The following is a 21,754-nucleotide window of genomic DNA, read 5'->3' on the forward strand; positions in this document are numbered from 1 at the left end:
TGAGACGACAGGTATGAAGGAATAGAAGAGTTCAAGATTTCGAAGAGAAGGAGAAGTGAACGTAAATTTCTCTTCTTATCTAGTTTAAGCCAACCTATTGTTTCCAGGGATGGAGTAATATGATCATATTTACGAACATTGCTTACAAAACTTACACACAAATTATGAGCAAATTCTGTAGCCAAGACAGGTAGAATATTCAATAACAATGCTTTCTTCATGCTAATGTCAATACCTGACTAGTTTAATAAGACGTACTTCTACAAAACCAAAAATAATATTTCAGTTGTCCTTGACGGTTGATTGATTAAAATATACATTATTAAGTTCAAGATTCCTGGGATAAAATCTGACTGAGAGTGATAGATTTAAGGGAACATTTTAATTCTAACCATAGTTTGCTTCTAAAAGTAAGTACAGTACCTAAAATGGGAGTCCTGAGTCATTGATCTATGGGAAATACAAAAACTCTTGTTCCTGAATGAGAGAGAAAGCTTTATGGGACATTTCTGCTCATGTAAAAAAAATCACCTCTGCTACTTGTAATCTTGTAGTATTACTCTTATTGAAGGTAGTAGCAGAATTTCAGAAAACTTTTAGATGGTGACCATATAATACAACTGGGACATGCAAATCACAGAAACCTGCAGGAAAGTATATTCTATTATCCATGTGCTAAAAAGGATAAATGTTCACCTTCCCTCTTGCTTAAAAAAGTCCCTTGTGCAGATGCTTGTATTTCCCTATTTTGACTATGCTGACATTTTACTGACTAACCTTTCCAGCGACAACAAAATGAAACTTCAATGTGCTCATAATTTGTGTGTACGTTTTGTAAGCAATGTTCGTAAATATGATCATATTACTCCATCCCTGGAAACAATAGGTTGGCTTAAACTAGATAAGAAAAGAAATTTACATTCGCTTCTCCTCCTCTTCGAAATCTTGAACTCTTCTATTCCTTTGTACCTGTCGTCTTGCTTCACTTACCTTTCTTCCCACCACAATCTGAACACACACTCTCGCCATGAAACAATACTAACAATACCATCCCAATGCACCTCCTCATACTCATCCTCTTTCACAATAGCTCTGCCAAGACTCTGGAATTTGTTACCTGCTAGCATCAGGGACTGTCGAAATAAAATTGAATTCAAACGCAAACTTACTAGGCACTTGGTCAGTAATTGAGACTCATTCAGACATAGTTTCTTGTAAATAGTTCTCTTAATCTGTCACAAAATATCTCAGTATATGTTAATTTCATCACTATAGAATTTTGTTATTCTAGGTTTAATTTGTAATTCAGTACATACAAAAATATTTTTTGTTCTTAACTTCTATGATAAATTGTCTAGCTTTCATTAATCAGGTAATCTTGTCGTACTTTAATTCTTGTTGTAATTGTAATTGTAAATTTAATATTAATTGTAATTTTATTCTTCATATTATAGTTGTAATCCCCTGGTAGAGGGGCAGAGAAGGCCTGATGGCCTTATCTCTACCAGGTTAAATAAATAAATACTAATACTATAATATGCAGGCACTGGTCTTCAATCAATCAGCTACAGTATTTTCTCCCTTAATTAGGTGGAGAACTTTTTAGTTTTCATACATTAAGTTTTACGATATAAACAAACATAACTGAAGATGTTAACTAGACTACGAAGTTTCTTTCTTCATAAGAGATGTGAAAAGTCACTCATGTTCTATGTAAGCTATCTCATTCACTTACCAAGTGGACCGTTTCCTGTGGTGCTAAGGTTGTCCCACAGTTCTGTCTCCAAATCGAATTCCCATACAGTCTCCAGAAAACCATAACGTGGACTGAAACCTCCTATTAGAATCAAACTCTCTGACTCACTGCCACGACGAAGAGTTAAAGTGTGTCCAGCCAGAGGGGGTGGTTGCTTCTTTTTCTATAATCAAAGATATATTTTTTAATTCTTAATGAAATGTAAATTGACAATGACTGAATCCTTACACACTTCATAGTAATAATACCTATGATGGAAAAATAAATGGAAATTACAGGTATGACAGTGATAGGAATACAAACCTTAATTTCAATCCACCTCTGGTTCTTATGATTAAATTTCCAGAAGTCATCAAGAGTGTTATTTGTCTGGCCGCCAATCTCTTCCCTCTGTTGACAATAAAAAAATAATAATAATTGCTGTGCACGTCTTTACATTTGTGTTCAACAGGTTCAAACTAGGCCAAAGATAACGGATTTTTAAGGATGATAAACATTATAAAAATCTGTAATACTTACGTTCTTTATCTATAATCCTACCATAAGGTAACAATGGAAAAAGCTATATAAAAAATTACAAGAAGCAGGGAACATTAACGCACTCCATTAGACAGGTAGGCAACAAATAGACCTATCCTTCAATATTGGCCATTAGAAAAAGAAGAATAAGAAGGAGATATTTCAATAAGATCCACACTAAGTTGCAGGATTCGAGTAGATTCCAAAATATCTACACTGTAGACATACGCAGTATTCTATTAATTACTTTCAAAACGGTAATGCATAAGTTGCAGTTCATACTACACAAGCCAAAATAGTAGAGTGGATTACATTATACAATAATATGAGCTCTTATGATCGAAACAGATGTATTTCGCACAATGAAAACAAACCTTGAACAAAATTTCACGTGACTTTCATAACATCAATTCAAAAGTTACTATACAAAGACAGATAATGATCCACAAGTCAATTTCCTTCCTTATAGAAATAAATTGAATTGGATCAAAGTCAGTGAATTTGATTAATATCAAATAAATCTACAACAAAGAAAACTGTGAAAATAAACTGAGAATACAAAATATACCGTTATGTATCTGACATAAAACATACCTGTGAAATACATTTATCATCTCCATGACAGATTTGAGAAAGACCTCCATACACATAAATCTCACGACGTGAATGAACTATTTCAGCTGCATGAAAATAACGCACTTGGGGCATACTTCCAGTTGAATCCACAGTCACCTAGTAAGAAAATTAACCCATATACAACACTGTTTAGTAAGAATCATTACTAAATTAAGTTAAAAGACACACCAAACTCTGAACAGGTAGATGTAATATTAATAAATCCTGTGACGGTGATAAAGTAGATTTTTTAGAAACCTCTATTTGTCACATAATTTTTAAATTTACTGTTCTATTGCAAGTATAATTATTTATCTGAAGTAATTAATTTGTTTTTTGATTATCAAGGGGTTTATTAAAACATTTGCAGACCTTAATATACAATTTTATCTACAAGATGATTCAGTAAAAGCATGCAAAAATTAAGCAGGACATTTTAAGATAGGGAACTTGGGGTTTATGAAGCCAGATGAAGGTGGTACTGCTCCATCATACTGTATATACTGTGATTACTCTTCTAATGGTATGTTTGAAGTGTTCATGAAATTAGAAGTCAGTATGACACCTGCCAAAATCAAAACGAACAGAAAAAATTTCACGAATTGTTTTAATTGAGTGAATATGTTATTTTTAACCCTACTGTTATAATACATTTCTACTTAAGCAGTGTGCAAATCAAATTAAATATCTATTTACTGTGATCAAATAAGAATTATTGGTCTGTTATATTCTGTTAGTATAGAAAAAAATATAAGCTCTTTTAGTTTCTTAATTTCGTTTGCCAGAAAGATTCAATTAATTTTCATTAAGTAACATGCTTTAGTTTGTGTACATTTTTCGAAATAAAATATATATCTTTAACAATAAATTCCTTGTACACATACAGATAGGTTTATTTCTACTACAACGATACTGCAAATAAATCAGATGAGACACAATTTGTTTACTTATTGAGATTCTTTCAATAATAAAGTTACTCCTGAACCCTGACACGCATGGCGCACTGTCACAATTGTTCAATCATTGGTTAATACCCTCATCCTTCCATCGTCTTCATCACGAGATATGTTAACTGTTCTTACAGGTAGCATGCTTCACGAGATCGCTCGTTGTGCTTGAATCTTTGCCACTCCTGATCTAAGCAGTAAATGTCTCATTTTTCTATAATCGTAAGTTCAAGTACTTCATATCAAATAAGAAAAAAACTTAAACATATACATACCGGCATCCAAGAATTATTCTTTGTATCAAACAATCTGATATCATTCAGAGGACCATTTGTAAGAGAGAAACCTCCGAACATCCATAAAGATCCACGAGTATCAACAACAAGACTGTGGCCAAAACGAGGGAGTTGCTTCCGTAGATGATCCACTTGACTGTCAGTTGAAAGACGAGCAGCATCAAATAACTGTGTGAACACAAGTTGTGAGCCATGCAGAGAGACTGAACAGTCCTCTCCACCAAAACCTTGTGAGCAGAGACAGCGTCCATATTTCTGAAATGTATGTGATATACATTATAAATATGTCAGTCTTCAGAAATGCTGAGAAATTAATAATCTCTGTAAAGGGTCATACAGACAAATATAAACACAACTGATAATTTTTACAACAAATGAACTACGTTAACTTCCTTGATAACTTAAAAATTAACACCCGAGTGAATGTAATGTAAACTCGTTAAATGTGGAAAAAAAAAAAAAAAAAAAAAAAAATTGACGACGAATTTAATTTAAATGGACCATGCATATGAATATTGTTGATCACAATAACATTATATAACAGGTAATAAATATGTGTTAGTAAACTGTCCAGCTAAATAAATAATGATTTCTTTTCATTATGTTTATTTAAATATCAAACAAATTAAATATGAATAGTCCAGGAGATCTAAATCATCGCACATTTCTATTAATTAATAAAACCAATATTGCTTATTTGGCAGTAGTAAAAATGCAGATCATCCTCTCTCGAAAAACAATAGAATAGTATTTCATATAACCATTTATATCCAATCTTGTGAGGTGTTTTCTTACATTGATTTAATTACAACACTTTGTGGAATAACTTAAAGTAAAATTAATGTTTCTCGTACAAGACTCAAAACATAAATAAGAATTTGAGAAAATGTTTTCAAAGATATTACAAAGTCATAAAAATTAACAACATTTAATAACAGATAAAGGCAATAAATAAAGATTCCTGGACATACTGTTGAGGCACAGGGGACAGGAGGTAGAGGTGCCATATTTCTAGGACTCAACACAATATTTTGGCTTATACCCCCAGGAAAGATCAAGTGTTCAATTTCATAGGATGATAACTGGATTCCAGAGTTATTTTGAGAATTATGGTGACAAAAATCTCACATCTATCATGGACTGGACTAGGTTCTTCATTTTTATATAGTCTGCCTTCACTTACGGAAGTAACTGGGATCCCATTTTCTTCATTAACAATTTTCTAATAAATGTCTCTTTACATAATGGTTTGGGACCTGGAAATTTCGATTTCCGAAATCTGTGACTTTTTAAATTGTACAGTAGGAAGTATTTTTCTTCATTTGTAATGTGAGTTAGCATGATTTTCTAGCAGAATTGAAAGTTCGAAAAAATGCGAATTTCCTATCAAATTGCGAAAGCACGAGAAAAATACTATTTAATAGTGATTCATCAGTAAAATTCTATTTTTCTAGCGAAAAGCGCATTGTGTATACACTGGTCAAAAAACATTAAATATTTTAGAATCCATTGAAATACACGAAGCTAAATATGCAAACTCCCACAATCTTAATGAAAAAACCATTTGTGAAAGAAAAATTCTCTGTGTTCAATATATCACTTCAAAAAAACAATAACGTAGTCACAGAGTCAACATAATTCCTGACACAACTTACACAATAGTCAGTCCACATCATGTCACGCAGGAGGATACATACCTAAAATCGCTCTGGTGAGTCAACCAACCAAGTTGCACTTTTGCTCATTCTTCGTCTCTTTTTTGTGAAATGATCTTATGTGTTTTTAACTTTTACGATAATTCAAACATATCACAAGATATCAATTCAATTTTTATATCAGCAGTTACTACTTGCAAATTTAAAACATTCTCATTTTTTAACATTTTTAAATTCAAACAAATGATATTGTGTAATTATTGCAGCTTAAATTCAAAATATTCTCATTTTTTAACATTATTAAAATTCAAACAAATGATATTATGTAATTATTATAGTTAGTAATTTTAAATATTTCCATTACAGTCTTCAACATCACTGATGATGGGGATGTTAAAAAAATGAGAATGTTTTAAATTTACAAGTAGTAACTGCTGATATAAAAAATTGAATTGATATCTTGTAATATGTTTGAATTATCACTGCGTGACATGATGTGGGCTGACTATTGCGTGAATTGTGTCAGGAATTATGTTGACTCTGTGACTAAGTTATTGTTTTTCTGTTTAATTCTGAAGTGATATATTGATCAAAGAGAATGCTTTTTCATTAAGATTGTGGGGGTTTGGGTATTTATCTTGGTGTATTTCAATGGATTCTAAAATGTTTAACATTTTTCCTTTTTTTGTTTATGTGCAAAATTTCCATGCATTCATTCTGAATTTCATCTTTTCGATTCAATAAATGTTATATATCGATAATGAAGGTCCAATAATTGATATAAATCGTAATAACGATTATCAAGTTCTATATTCGATATGGGCTTGGCTAAAATGAGTCGCGTCAGTTCACTTGACCATTTGCTTTTGAGATCGCAGCAGAGTTTGACAGTTTTTCTAGTTATATTGGCAGAGTTGGTTGAATTTGTGAGACATATGCTCCTTCGTAAAATGGGGCAAACAACTAATATCTGCTCTTGAAAGAGTAAAAAAGTAATGCTAATTTCAGGACAATAGATGCTAATTTTGATGAAAATAGATGCTAAAAATTCAGGTCCCTAATAATTGTATATTAAATTTTTGTGGAACATTAAAAAAAAAAGAAGAAGAAGAAGAAGAAGAAGTCTGCATGTCCTTATGGCAATTAAAATCATTTATTCTGATTATGAAGTATAATTTATATAACAGCACATAATTTCAATTATTTGTACACTAAATATATGTTTATACGTATTCTTGTTTTATTATTTTAAATTATTACATTTTCTTAGGTATACTTTGTCATATTAGGCAGGCCACTCTGGTGGTAAGTTTGGTAAATTAAATTAAACATGTTACCTTCAAGAAAAAAAAAATATATATATATATATATATATATATATATATATATATAATCAGAGTAAGTAAAAAATGCTACATACCTTGTCACATACTCCTTGTTTTTTATTACTGCTGCAATTACTGGGACACATCTCAATGGAACAATTGGTACCAGTCCAACCCTCTGCGCAAGCACATTGTCCATTTCGACAAGTATGGTTACCAACACAATTTTCTGGACAGCTCAAAACTTTATAGCTGGCATTAAAACCTTCTGATAAATCCCCTTGTTTATAGTAAACTGTCAGAACTCCTAAAAATTAAACATAAGCAATTCAATCTATAGTTTAACATACGCAACTATATTATTAAGCTTTAGTATAATTCACATGTGACTTCATTACACACCTGTAAACGGTAAGTAGAGAAATCATTTCTATAGGGAAATAAAATAGTACACTTCTGAATCCGCATTTTTTTCTTTCTGCAATTGCTAGGGAGTTTGAAATGTTTTCTAATTTTAGGGTTTTGGCAAATTTTGATGACATCAAAAATATTTGTCATTAAAGAATAATTTCAGATATTGAATGAAGTAGCATTTGAAAGAATAATGGCAAGCTCCTTTCAATGGTCACATGTTTTTAGTGCTTCAATGAAATTATATAGGAATAATTTTCCCCCTCTTCCTAATATTCTAATATCTACTTACATAAATAAAATAATATACTGCAATTGATAGAAACCGTGGTTTGATTAATATTGTTGCATGGTAGTAGAAAGAAGGAAACAGACAAAATTGAAATTCTTACAGGATCTAGTCCAGGCGAATAGAGATAATTATTTCAATGAAAGACGGGAAGCAAGTCATACACTTAGGAACAAAAAGAGAGATTACTTGAAGAAAAAACTGAATGAGGCAGAAACAATTAGTAAGAATAAAAACATTAGAGATTTATATAATGGTACAAAAGAATTTAAGAAAGGATATCAGGCAAAGGTAAACGTGATCAAAGAAGAGAATGGTGATTTACTAGCAGACTCTCATTCCATCCTGAACAGATGAAAAAACTATTTTGGACAACTATTAAATGTACATAGGCCAAACGTAAGTGATAGGGATACTATTCAAATACAAACTGCTAAGCCATTTATATCCGAACCCACACTTTCTGAAGTAGAAATTGCGATAGAAAAGCAAAAAAAGTACAAGTCTCCAGGTATTGATCAATTACAGAAGAATTATTATAAGACGTACTTGCTATCTGGGAAAAGGAAATTATTATACTACCATTGAATTTGACTTAGTAGATGGGAGAGAGGGAGGGCATGTAGCACGTATGGGTGAATCTAGAAATGCATAGTGTGTTAGTTGGAAGACCTGAGGGGTAAAGACCTTTGAGAAGGCCAAGGCGTAGATGGGAAGATAATATTAAAATGTATTTGAGAAAGGTGGGATATGATGGTACTGTAGATACTGGATTAATCTTATATATTATTTTAATGTACCCAAGTACATATGATATTTCCATGCAGATATTCTGCATCATCATACAATGAAAGAGTAATGGAACGGAGAACAATTCTCTCCAGCACCAGGATTTGAACCCGGGTTTTCAGCTCTACGTGCTGATGCTTTATCCACTAAGCCACACCGAATACCCACCCCGGCGTCAGACAGAATCGTCTCAGATATGTACTTCGGTACATTAAAATAATATATATGATATGCGTAAATCACTTCGTGATTTAAGACAGCGCTTATTCCATCGGATCCTGGCCAACTAGTCACTCATAATGAGTGCACCTCAGCACATGTGTGGACTTCAGTCCTACATTCATAGACATCTATGACGTAGTGCAGAGGGCGGCCACTAGAGGGAACCCAAAAGTTGGAACTTAATCTGAGACGATTCTGTCTGACGCAGGGGTGGGTTCAAATCCCGGCGCTGGAGAGAATTTTTCTCTGTTCCATTACTCTTTCATCGTATGGATTAATCTTGCTAAGGACAGGGACTGATGGCGAGCTTATGTGATGGTGGCAATGAACCTATGGGTTCCTTAAAAGCCATTTGTACGCAAGTAAGTTTAAAATTTAAATGAATGTATACCAGAATTATATACTTTTATATGTCCTACTTAAATACCAAACTGGCTGAAAAAGAAGTATTTTAACTAAATATAAACAAGACTTGAACATAAAGTAAAGCTAGGGTATAGAGTATAACTCCTCCAAAAATTCCTGTGTGGTTTGAAAATAGTAGCCAGCAGGCACCCATCTGAAAATGTGCACGCACATACAAAGATTTATAAACAAGTAGATTAGTCAGTCTAACATGATTTCAAAACTTCACATGTAATTTATTAAAATAAATATGAAGAAAATAATTTAATGAAAATAAATAAATTTTTCGAGTTCTTACCAGATTTTGCTTCCACGGTCACTGGATATTTCGTGTCCACACTGCAAAATACTCCCAAAACATGACTCTGATGACTGTTTGTTGCTGATACAAAATCTGGTAGACCATCATATACATACACACTATTCTCTTGGCAGCTAATGTTAATGTCTTCATGAATAGTAAATTGAACAGTGCTGCCAGATATAAAAAGGTAAATTAATAGTTTTACAAAATAAGGTAATATTATTATCAATATATCTTCTGGTTTTATTATCTTAGTGTCTAATGTTAATGTTTATTATTGCAAAGGAAGTAAGTATGCGAGTTATGTTATTCAAAGCACAAGAAAAAGTTTACCTGTCATGTGGAATTGACTTGTTATGTAAATCATATGGTGTTACAATCCACAAACACTCTCCTGTTGGAGGAGCACCTAGACGAGATTCCCAAGGTGTGAGCTGACCCAACCGACTACCAAGACCTTGTGGTTCAAGACCAGTCAGCATTCCTCGGGACACACACTGATAGTAACATGTCCCACCATTTCTATTTATAGAAGAGATCACGAACAGGTTAAAATAAGATTCTAGCCATTGACTGCATGCACTTCCTGCTAAAAGACATCATTCCAAATTATTACCGTAATTTATTATCAGCAATCCCATATCTAGAAATTGATTTAGTTCAATTAGTATGAGGTGTACTAAAAAGAAAATATAAGATCTTTGTATTCATGTCTGCAATTATACAGATCAACAACAGAAGGGAGTATATGACAACTTAACATAAGCAATTTATTTTGAAAGTATATTTCTTTTAAAATAAATTACAAAATCTTTACATCTGTATTCATTTGGTAATTTATACTAAGCAAAAACCTGTACAACATAATAATAATAATAATAATAATAATAATAATAATAATAATAATAATAATAATAATAATAATATTTTATTTATTTATTTAGAATATTAACGTGCAAAACAACAGCACAAGGCCAATTACAGTTTAGCACAAGTTACAAAACAAAACAACAAATGATGATGAGAATGAATGATAGAAAATGGCAGTGAGATGAAATACAATCAATATAATAGTCAACATTAATCATTGACCAAATGCAACAAAATAAATAGCACAAATAATTATTAAAATTAGTACAGTGAGATAATTAAAATAATGGCAATTAAATAAAATGAATTACAAATGAATTAATGAAATCATATAAATGAAGACAGGAATCATATAAGTAGTATTGTAAAGATATGCAAATGACGAGATATGCAATAATAATAATAATAATAATAATAATAATAATAATAATAATAATAATAATAATAATAATAATAATAGTAATAGTAACAATAACAATATAATAATAATAATAATAATAATAATAATAATAATAATAATAATAATAATAATAATAATAATAATAATAATAATAATAAGGTTCAATTGTCATTTATTTTCTCTTGATCATTATGGGCCAGCTGTATAAACAATTAACCTCAGATTAAGACATCATCTTCAGTTACACTGAACTGAGAATTTTTTATGGTATAAATATTAACTTTAGGTTATTTCGTCTTAAGTTAAATATAACTGACAAATCTTCTCAAGTTAACTGAAGTTTACAGAAAATATCTCCGAAAGAAAAGAAGAGAAACATTTCTCCTTATAAGTAAAATTGTCAGTGAAGTATATCTTCATTGAATTTAGACAGACTTTTGCTAATTTTTAAGTTCTGATTGTGGTGAAATGATGTTATTACAAACTTTTAATATTTTCGTAGGCTAAGTTAAATTACAAATTAATATATTTTTATTTCCAGGCTTCTGATTACTCATATTCCGAGATCTGATCTGATGATGATATTGAATTTCGCCATGCTCCTCCTTTTTTTCACAAACGAGAAGAAATCTGTTCATTGAACTTTATGATAAACAATTTAAAATGAAATCTCAGTTACAAAAATTTATAGTGTAAGAACTTGAACAAAGATTATGTTCTCATTTACAACCACAAACAAAATGAAATCGTGCTCTGAATCCAATGTTCATGATCCTCCTCACATGTATTGAGATGTATATTCAGAATGTGGTGATGATCTCTCACATTAGAAAAACAGCTGAGAATCAACTGATTTTACAGACAAATTTCATTCATATTTCGCGATGTTATATATTTACTGCAAATATCAGTTAGTACTAGGTCTAGTTTACATGTTTTTAAGTCAATTTTATACAACACAATATGTAGAAATTAATCTTGAATTATTTATCAATGTTCAGTTAAAAATAACCTATAGTAAGCGACTTTTATATAACTGGGCTTGTAGGAATTAAGGAAACTATGTTTTCGTTAACACTATTGTGTATAACACGTGAATTTCCTAATAATTCTGGAACAATTTAATACAAAAGCCTGTTTTTCAACAAGGGAATTGCACATTTTAAAATTTGAACATTCTGTTTATATTTCGAATTATTTAATTAATAATTTATGCTACAAAATAAGGTACAATATAATGGCTTATACTGTATTATATTATATGTTTTGTTGATTTTTATATTTAATGTTCCATATAATAATTGTACATATAAACTTAATTTTTAATTTTAATCATTCTTTGAAGAAAAAAAAAAGAGTGGTCATGTAAATATGTATATAGTACAATACGAGTAATACACTTACCTGGGATCGCCATAATAGCCTTTCTTGCACCTGTTGCAGGTATCACCTTCTGTATTATCTTGACAAAAACACACTCCTGTCTGCAAGTCACAGATCCCTTTTGCTTCACTCCCATGTCCATTACAACTACAAACATGGCAACCACGCCCTGATGTTGCATTTCCATAGCTACCAGGTCTGAAATATAAGAGGTCAATATATACTGTGAATAAATGAAAAGATCACAAGACAGGAATTCAAGTAATTACTGAAAATTAAGAAACATTTAGTATGTGATTATCTGAAAAGAGGCTACTAGCACTCTTGTGCTGTATGAGCATACAGTTGGCTGAGATGAAACAATCTCACATGACTAAAATATTTGACAAATGAAAATCCACGTAACCCAGCAACTGCAGCATCAGTAGTGATAGCAAACAGTATACCATCCCAACTCTACTGCACATATCAATGGCTTCCATGTTATGAACTGTGGTGGCATAGAATGCCTCACCCCAAACAATTACCCCAATTTCAAAGACAGCTTGTGCACTACATCTCGAATTAGTCATGTCCAGTGACTTTGTACATACTTGACACTTGAATAAGATTAACTACAATCAGAGGTCATGCAATGTCATCGAAATGCAGAATAATGGGTCTTGAGAAAAACTGATGCAGTGTTTCCATTCTGTGATGACACATATGGGTTATGACAGCAAAAAGAGTTCAGTGAATCCAGCTGGAAGAACAAATATGGATCAGCAATTACAAAAGTGATCAAGAGATGAAGAAGATACTAACATAAGAAGTCAAGATTCTGGAAGAACTGGAAGGGAGAAAGTAACATTAGCGACACTGAATAGAGGTACGTCAGTAAAATGTAAGGGACAGAAACCATAGCAAAAACATGTCCCTATCCAATCAGTTCAGACTCTCAAATTCACTAAAAGGTTCAAATATCCAAAAGCTACACTAATGCCCGTGTGCACCATTCTCGATTAAAATTTGGCCATGATTAAGTAGGCACTTGACCATCTTCAACGCCAATTTGCAGAGTATCAATCTCGATCAAAGTTAAACAAGCGAGTTGATGATGATCAAATTTGATCACGGGTGTGGGACCAATTATCTTGAATTGAACATGGTCAAGTCGAGAAAACCAAAATGGCGGCACGATTTGACGTACTTGACGGAATTGAAGATGAAATGATGTATCTTGAACACGCAAATCACTGCGGAAATAACAGAACTGGTGTTATTGTAGAAAGAGTAAGTTTGTAGATGAATAATAAAAATTTTTTTTTCTCAAAATAGACTAATGTTTTATATATGTTTCTGGTTTGGAAGATCGGGACTTGAGGACAAAATATTATTTAGGCCTAACTGTCCAATTTTGTTAACGTAATAATAAAATTGTTATTCTATGCCAGTAATAATATAGTAAAACTAAATGACCATTTTGTAGAATGCGAGATTATCGTTTATTAGCTATAGATTTGCCATTTGAAACTATTAGGACTACATGACGTTTTGGACAATTAGGCTATTTACGCTTGAATTAAGAGAAATTACACGGATACCTTCCTTTCCCTCTTACTCCAAAATTCCAACCTTGTGAACACAAAATAAATGGATAAATTTCAGAACAAGGATACTTTCCTTTCCCTCTTACTCCAAAATTCCAACCTTATGCACACAAAATAAATTGGCACTAAAAACTTCCTTTTCGTATGCATGATGATGCGTATTCAACATACACAGACGAATTGCTTTTTTTTTTCATTTTAAAATAATTGTTAGTGAGGTATCCGTATACTGAAATTTTCCCAAATAAATTATTGGCACTGAAATGTGTCTTTTCGTAAGCAAGATGATGAGCATTCGACAAACACATACAAATCTGCTCTTTTTAGTAGCCTATTTCAAGATAATATCCAGTGAGGTATTCGAGGCAAACTATTTATTGTTCTTGCATGTTTATCAAAAACATCTTTTCTTGTATTTAATATGAAATATGACCTGCCCACTGATTAATTTTGAAGGGCCACGGTATTTTGGCCGTGCAAAGGTAGCATAATCATTAGTCTTTTAATTTACTGAAATTTTCCCAATTATTATCAATAATATGAAATAACCACTGTGTAAATTACGTTACAAATTATGTGGAATTATGTAAACACGTATAACTTATGTTGAATTGTGAGGTTAAATCCAACCAGGTAGCCTGCTTTTCTCTTAGAGAACTTCCGTCAGTATTTTTATTCTCTAATATGGATGCAGAATTGCTGACGAGCTCTAAAAGAATTCCCACTTCGAACTGTGAAAAGTTCGGTGCTCTTTTCTTTTTTTTCTTCCATGATTATTAAAACTTGTTATTTGAAATCTACGAGAATGTTTGAAACAGTCCAACAAACAAAAACGAAGCGATTATTGACAGAGTGCGTTCGTTCGCTACTTTATACGCGGTAACCTAGCGCTAAGATGATTCTTCTCAAGCGAGCGTACTGTCAGCTGACAGTACTGAGTTGATCGAGGGAAAATGTCAGTGCACCGCATCTGTAACTTGATCATTGTCAAGAATTAACCACGTTTCCGTGATTGCTGATAAACAGGCTAGATGATCGAGAATGGTGCATCCACATTACTCTATTGTATATCTATATACTAAGTATATTGGAAGCTAAGTGGGCCCAGTGTCAGTCTGAAAATTTTGACAAAAAGACGAATCACTTTTTCTAACTGGAAATGAAATAGTGTCCTCTGACTCTTTTCCCGTATGAACATACATAAGTGTTAATATTTATGTTTATGATGTTGAACTTACCTGCAATATTGACAAAATTCTCCCGTTGCCCAGTTCTGACATTCGTCACAGATGCCTACACCCTGAGTGCAAGTGGAGTGGTTGTGACAGCCACAGTTGGTGCCACAGTCCACTCCTGTCCAACCAAGATCACACTTGCATGCGAAATCTGGAGCACCCACACAGTAGCCATGAAGGCACTTGTTGTAGCACCTGTCCAAATAGAAAAAGAAATTATGCATGTAAAATTAATACGAACATAATAGAATGATCACTTCTGCACTGTATTCAGAATGATATCAATACAGTTATTGACAGCAGAGCTTTGGGTTACTGTCAACTCTCCAATTATTTTCTATAGCCCCTAATTAAATATCATTTCCATTCCGTTAATCACATTTATTTGTATATTAATTCTCATTTCTTTGCTCTTGCACTTGAGGACACCATGAAGGGTCTATGGCATTTATTTTCTCATAAACTTCCTTTCGAGGAGAGATTCAAATATTGACATTGCAACATACAGTGTGTTAGAAAAGTTACAGTACAGTCGGTTCACCAAGTGAGGCAGCTAAATATGAAGAAGTGGTTGGTAGCACTTTCTGACTGTTTGTCCTTTGCCTTCTGACTTGTCACTAGTGGTACCAACATTCTTAGGGGATATGAACTACAGTTCTTTGTCTGGGCCTACGACTTTCCTAACACAGTATACATGCAAAATTATACATGGGTGTATGAAATTCTCAACAAACAACTCATGAATTGCAAATATTTGTTTCTCAACATCAAATCTAAAATAACTATAAAATACAGTACAGTAGTAATACACACTTTTTTTCTTATAGACTATGAGAAGAAGAAAAAGACAAGAGTAACAAAAAAGAAATGGAGGAAGGGAAGAGAAAGAATTTATTGAAGGATTTAGCGCAACATAATGTTAAGCCACATGCTGATAATTTTATAGTAGAGCAGTTTGAAGCAGTCAAATCTCTCTTTTGTCAATTTTAATCTACATCTTTCAAAACTATTATGTTGTTGTCTGTATCATATACTTACAGCTAAGACAGAAATTGAAACTTAATAATACTTATTTTTTTAAACAACAATGTTGCTGATACAAAGGCAATAACAAAACATTGAAGCAATGAAGCTAATGTTTTATATACCATACTGGTCCGACTCTAGTACAATATTTTTTGCATAAAACCAGCCGTGTGAAAACTACATTTTTATTACAATCACAACTTAAAGCATTTAAGTCTCAAAAGAAGTCTACTTTATAAGATGCGTGCACTGTACTAGCTGATTCAATTATGAAGAATTTCAAAATGTGCTTGTGTTTCTAATAACATGGATGACAGTGAGGATGATATTTATGGGAAACCAGACTTTTGATCGGACATTTTCATCTACATATATTGGGTCTCACAAAGGACCCAACCTGTAAGAAAGGTGAGATGGATGTTGAGTTACCACCTCACATTCTGCTAGACTGTCCAGGTTCAAGCTGCATAAGCCAACAATACCATGGTGTTTCCTTAGGAAAATTATTAAAACAAACTGAACAGAATTGTGAAGTTGGTTACCCACTGTGGTCTTCTGCGCCAATTTCTAGTCTGTAGGACGCACAATGGGCCATTTGTGTGTAAGTGCTTCAGCAGTTGTCCAAGTCCTTAATGAGGAAGAAGAAAAAGAAGAAGAGGATGACTTTTGTGGAAGAATTACCAGCCTGAAGAAGAATCCAATCCAGAAGGTGAAGTGATAAGAAAATGTTGTGCCCATTTCTGACACCAATTTTTTGTTATACTAATTATGACACCAGTATTTATTATACCATATCTGACACCAATATTTTATTGTACCAATTCTGACACCATAATTTATTGTTATACTATATCTGACACCAAAAGTTATTGTTGAGCTCTATCATATCTGACATCAGTAATTTGTCGCGCTACTTGCCACGACAAGAGCGGATGGCTTATCTTTGAGATAATCGCGAGTTATAATCTTCATCAAGATAACACAAACGAATCAGACACTACGTTATACTTTATAAACTGCACTTGCTTATGGATAGGAAGGATTCCTACTTAGAATGTGATCGCAGGCTTTCGAAATAATCACAAGTGTAGAAATTCACTACTACTAAGTTTATTAATAAAATATCAAGTTACTACAAATAAATTATTAAATATTGAGATTGAATGATTTAGAAAATATGAAATTTTCTGTTAATTCTAAAGTACCAAGATGAACTAGTTACATGAAAAGTCTAAAGAAAGCTCTGATGATTTTACTTACAATAAATAGTAGGGCGAACCCTGATGCTGTTCCAGGTGATGCCATTTTCAGAACTTCTTTCTGGACGTCGGGAAGTTACGAGCGCTACTCCATGATCGCTGTCTTGACCAATAACTAATGACCGCGTTTTCGACGTTTCATGTCCTTTTATAAATTCTCGAACCGCGTCCTTTGTGACGTAACAGAGTGACGCTATTTTACCCGCGAATCTTTTAAAAAGACAGTATTGCATTCACTAAACACCACGCTTCTGATTCTTAACCATTATTTTAGATCGGCGTTTCCGGTCGTCACTTAGAACAATACAGATTTAAGGAACTCTCGCGATTGAATCTCTGTTTTTAGATTTACCAGTAACCAATAGAAATTGATGTCTTGCGAGAGACGCTGCACATTATATGTCAGCTGTTGCTAAGACTGCTTCGTGATAAAAATGTAAAATGCAAGCGTACGCATTTCTACCTGGTTCAAGGACTGGTCTATGACTTTGATGACGTTAACTAAACTGTGCTCTGTAATCTGTCGAAACAGGAAGCGATCTCTATCGTATGTCAAAAGATGTCTGAATCTTTTAATAAGTACGATTTCATTACTTTAAATTAAAGTGAAAATATATTGCTTATGGTTATAACAAAGTTATGATTGTTTATCATAATTCCTGGGCACAACAAAAAGAAGAGAAGATGATAATGAAGACTAGGAATGATAACCAAGTGAGGATGTATCTAACAGTTGGAAGTGGAAATATTGAAAACATCTTTAAATTTGTAAGTTTTTCATTCTGTAGTATTTTCAAAGTGTAGGTTGTATCATGCTGAGATATTTTTATTTTTTCATATAGAATCTGTAAAAACTTGTAGTCATTAAATTCGAGATTGTACTAGATTCGGGCCAATATACTATGAAGCCAAATATAAAATCAGAGACACTTATGACACAATTTCTACACATACTAAGTTATGGCAAAATTTCAAGTTCAACAAATGTGTAGCTTACCACTGCCTTGAAGTGAGTCCTTCAGATGTTATACGCCTTGGGCAATACAACATTATTTTCATTATAAATCTTTCTATTGTTATCCACTCAAAACAAAACAGAATTACTTCAACATGCATAACATCACTGCATTAATATTCCTATTACTTACGTCTTGGTACAAGTCAATTTGCCATCACCAATAAATCCACGTTTACACTGGCAATTGTAGGAGCCATGGGTGTTGGTACAAACTGCATCATCGTGGCAATCATGAAGTCCAAGATCACATTCATCAACATCAGGACACTGTGCATAAGCCCAGCTTGCATCTGATGACATCAGTGACATGTTCCGGTGTTCATTTATAGCTGCACTACATGAATCTACAAACAACAAATTTTGTGTCTAGATCAATATGACGTGTAATATGAAGAGGTAACTGTTAGGTTAACAAAGCTCTAAAATAATCTTGGAATAAAAGTATGAAGTATCTTGAAATGTTCAGTTTTACATAAGAATGTATCTAAGTAAACAAATTCAACTTGTTCCATTCCTTTATTATTAGTAGATTGAGTTCTTGGAATGACAGTAAAGCAGGGATTTAAAAATACAGTCCCTTAAAAGAATAAATTTCCTTATTAAAATATGTTTATGTTCCAAAACAGAATCTATATTGATATGAAAAAGTTAAAAAAGAGAAAGTATAAATTAGGTCTTAAAATCTGTCACTGATGGGCATAATGAAACCTGCAGCAGCACAGTGTAAACATAAGATATTAATTAAAACTCTGTGTTTTATATAAGAACTGAAGTGCTATCTTTATTTGTTTTGATGAATGCATCAAGCAGATCCAAGCAAATTATATGACTTGTAAAGACAAATCATTTCTTACAGGTAGGGAATATGGTAAAAGCGTACGTAATATGACAAGTACTACGAAACAGTGGCTGATGAATGTGCTAGTCCTAGTGCTGTACAGTACAAAAATAAAAATCATTTAAGAAGTGACGAAAAAAGTGATATTTTTTAAAAACATAAAATTTACTTAGTCATACATTAAAAAGTGTTAAAATTGTTAAAAAAGGTATATACCTTCAACAGACGGCCCGTTTCGACGCTATGTCACGTCATCCTCAGTGTCTCTTGAACCACTGGTGATCTTGACTCTGTGATGTGCATTTGTCGATGGTAGGGGTGGGGGTGTGTTGTTCCTATGGTGGGGGCTGGCTGTTTGTATGTTATGATGTATTATGACGTCGAATAATGTGTGCGTGTTGAACTGCAATTGTGTGTTGAGTATATATTGTGGGTATACTATTGTATGCTTATATATTTCGTACTTTCTAGGATGTTTAACTGTGAACTTTTTGGTGTGATGTGTAAAATTTCCATATGTTTCTATATTATTGTAGTCATGATTATTGTTGATAATGTGGTCTGCATAATTTGATTTGATGTAGGGTTTGGTTATAGCTTTAATATGTTCATTATAGCATACAATAGCATACCCACAATATATACCCAACACACAATTGCAGTTCGACACGCACACATTATTCGACATCATAATACATCATAACATACAAACAGCCAGCCCCCACCATAGGAACAACACACCCCTACCCCTACCATCGACAAATGCACATCACAAAGCCAAGATCACCAGTGGTTCAAGAGACATTGAGGATGACGTGACATAGCGTCGATACAGGCCATCTGTCGAAGGTACCTTTTTTTAACAATTTTAACACTTTTTAGTGTATGACTAAGTAAAATTTATGTTTTTAACAAAGTGTTAACGAGAACTTTAATTAATGATATTTTTTAATATATACTTGATAAGTTTTATGCTTCAGGATAATCATTCACAATAAAAAGTTAATTATTTTGCATCAACTTCAATTGTAATCTTATTAATCTCTAGTGTCTTTCGTTCTGAACCAACATTTCTTGAATAATATTCTGTATAATTTTTACAATGTAGAAATGATACTTCGTGACATGGTCCAAGAAAATAGTGCCAGCATCATGTAGTATTGCTCCAATCATTACTTCAATTTGTAGTTTGATACTACTTCTTTTGGTTACATTAGATATGTTTTACATCAAACTCAAAAACAGACACATATTGAGAGAATGAGAGAACTGTTGATATACAAGTGGAACTCATTCCACTGTTTCCTGTTTATAAGAATGTTCATCTTTCTGTGTTTATATGAATTTCTGTTGATAAATTATGTGTATCTCATATAACATAAACGATATTGAATAAGCATAATCATCTCTGCAATATGTAAATTCAATCTCTCAATTATCAATCATACATCTGAGAGAGAGAGAGAAAAAATTTATATATTGATAATAATATGATTAGAAAGAATAAAGTCACAAAAACTTGCATGTTCAGAATCTTTCAACAGAAATCAATTAAAGTATGTATGATTATGATTACCTTCTGTTAACAGATAAAAATAAAGGAAATAAAAATTGAAGAAAGATTACCAATGCGTGGTCGATTGAAGTCCCCTTCCACACAAAGACCATGAATAGGATTATCTACACTGTAACACCAACCACAACCCAGATTCTGCAAACAACTTGAGCAATTGGAATGTTGACTACATGATTTACACTGCTGGCTTGGTTTCGTGGCAGTACTTAATCCACGCTGTTGTGGAGGGGGAATTGCCTGGTCCATCCACTCACGGCACAATCCAAATTGGTATTCAGATGTATATACAGAAAATGAAAAGCATTCCTGTCAATAAAGCAAACAGAAGTACACATCAATCAAACGAAACTTAACTGTGACTGTTTCCAACAACTACCAAGCAAAATGAGTACCCAAAATGAGATCTGAAAACATGTGTCATATGTACGGAACGGATTTCTAGGTGCTAAAAATGAGAGATTTAGGACTTAGTAGAATCCAATTTAGGACTATTAGGAGTTTATATAAAATTAACAAATAATAATTTAAATTTTGGTAAATATTCTACGAGTGTTTTAGGTGGAATTCATGTAGAAAGAAGTCCACCACTGTGCAGTAACATTTAGCACATCTGACTGTGAAACGAGAGAGCCCAGGTTCAAATCCTGGTTGGAACAAGTTACCTGATTGGGTTTTTTTCCGGGGGTTTTCCCTCAACCCATTACGAGCAAATTCTGGGTAACTTTCGGTGCTGGACCCTGGACTCACTTTGCTGCCATTATGACCTTCATCTCACTCAGATGCTAGATAACCATAGCAGTTGATAAAGTGTCGTAAAATAACCCAATTAAAAAAGTACAAATAACTGGTGCTGACAATGAGTGCTACTGGACTGAAGACTCTAATTTTATCAGTCAAAGAGATTAATTGTCGATTGGTCAGTTTCATTTGGCATAATGGGGGCACATTGACACGAAAACTATTTTGTAAGCTCTCGCATACCCTGAACACCTTACCACTCTTTTTATGCAAAGATGGACTTTTCCAA

General features: G+C 32.8%; 1 protein-coding gene across 3 annotated transcripts in view; it reads right to left on the minus strand.

Moving 5' to 3' along the window:
- The window catches only part of Megf8 (multiple EGF like domains 8), a 100,770-nt gene that overhangs the window by 35,444 nt on the left and 43,572 nt on the right, over positions 1 to 21,754 (minus strand). For all 3 annotated transcript variants that reach the window (XM_069835632.1, XM_069835633.1, XM_069835634.1), the window contains exons 18-28: positions 20,778 to 21,033; positions 18,444 to 18,657; positions 15,014 to 15,205; positions 12,208 to 12,384; positions 9,867 to 10,055; positions 9,528 to 9,703; positions 7,209 to 7,420; positions 4,113 to 4,388; positions 2,870 to 3,007; positions 2,060 to 2,146; positions 1,736 to 1,919 (exon numbers count right to left, since the gene is read on the minus strand). In XM_069835632.1, the coding sequence (XP_069691733.1) occupies positions 1,736 to 1,919; positions 2,060 to 2,146; positions 2,870 to 3,007; positions 4,113 to 4,388; positions 7,209 to 7,420; positions 9,528 to 9,703; positions 9,867 to 10,055; positions 12,208 to 12,384; positions 15,014 to 15,205; positions 18,444 to 18,657; positions 20,778 to 21,033 (2,101 nt within the window). The remainder of the gene's footprint in view (positions 1 to 1,735; positions 1,920 to 2,059; positions 2,147 to 2,869; positions 3,008 to 4,112; positions 4,389 to 7,208; positions 7,421 to 9,527; positions 9,704 to 9,866; positions 10,056 to 12,207; positions 12,385 to 15,013; positions 15,206 to 18,443; positions 18,658 to 20,777; positions 21,034 to 21,754) is intronic.

The sequence above is a fragment of the Periplaneta americana genome, chromosome 9, assembly GCF_040183065.1.
Source record: "Periplaneta americana isolate PAMFEO1 chromosome 9, P.americana_PAMFEO1_priV1, whole genome shotgun sequence".
Lineage (NCBI taxonomy): Eukaryota > Metazoa > Arthropoda > Insecta > Blattodea > Blattidae > Periplaneta > Periplaneta americana.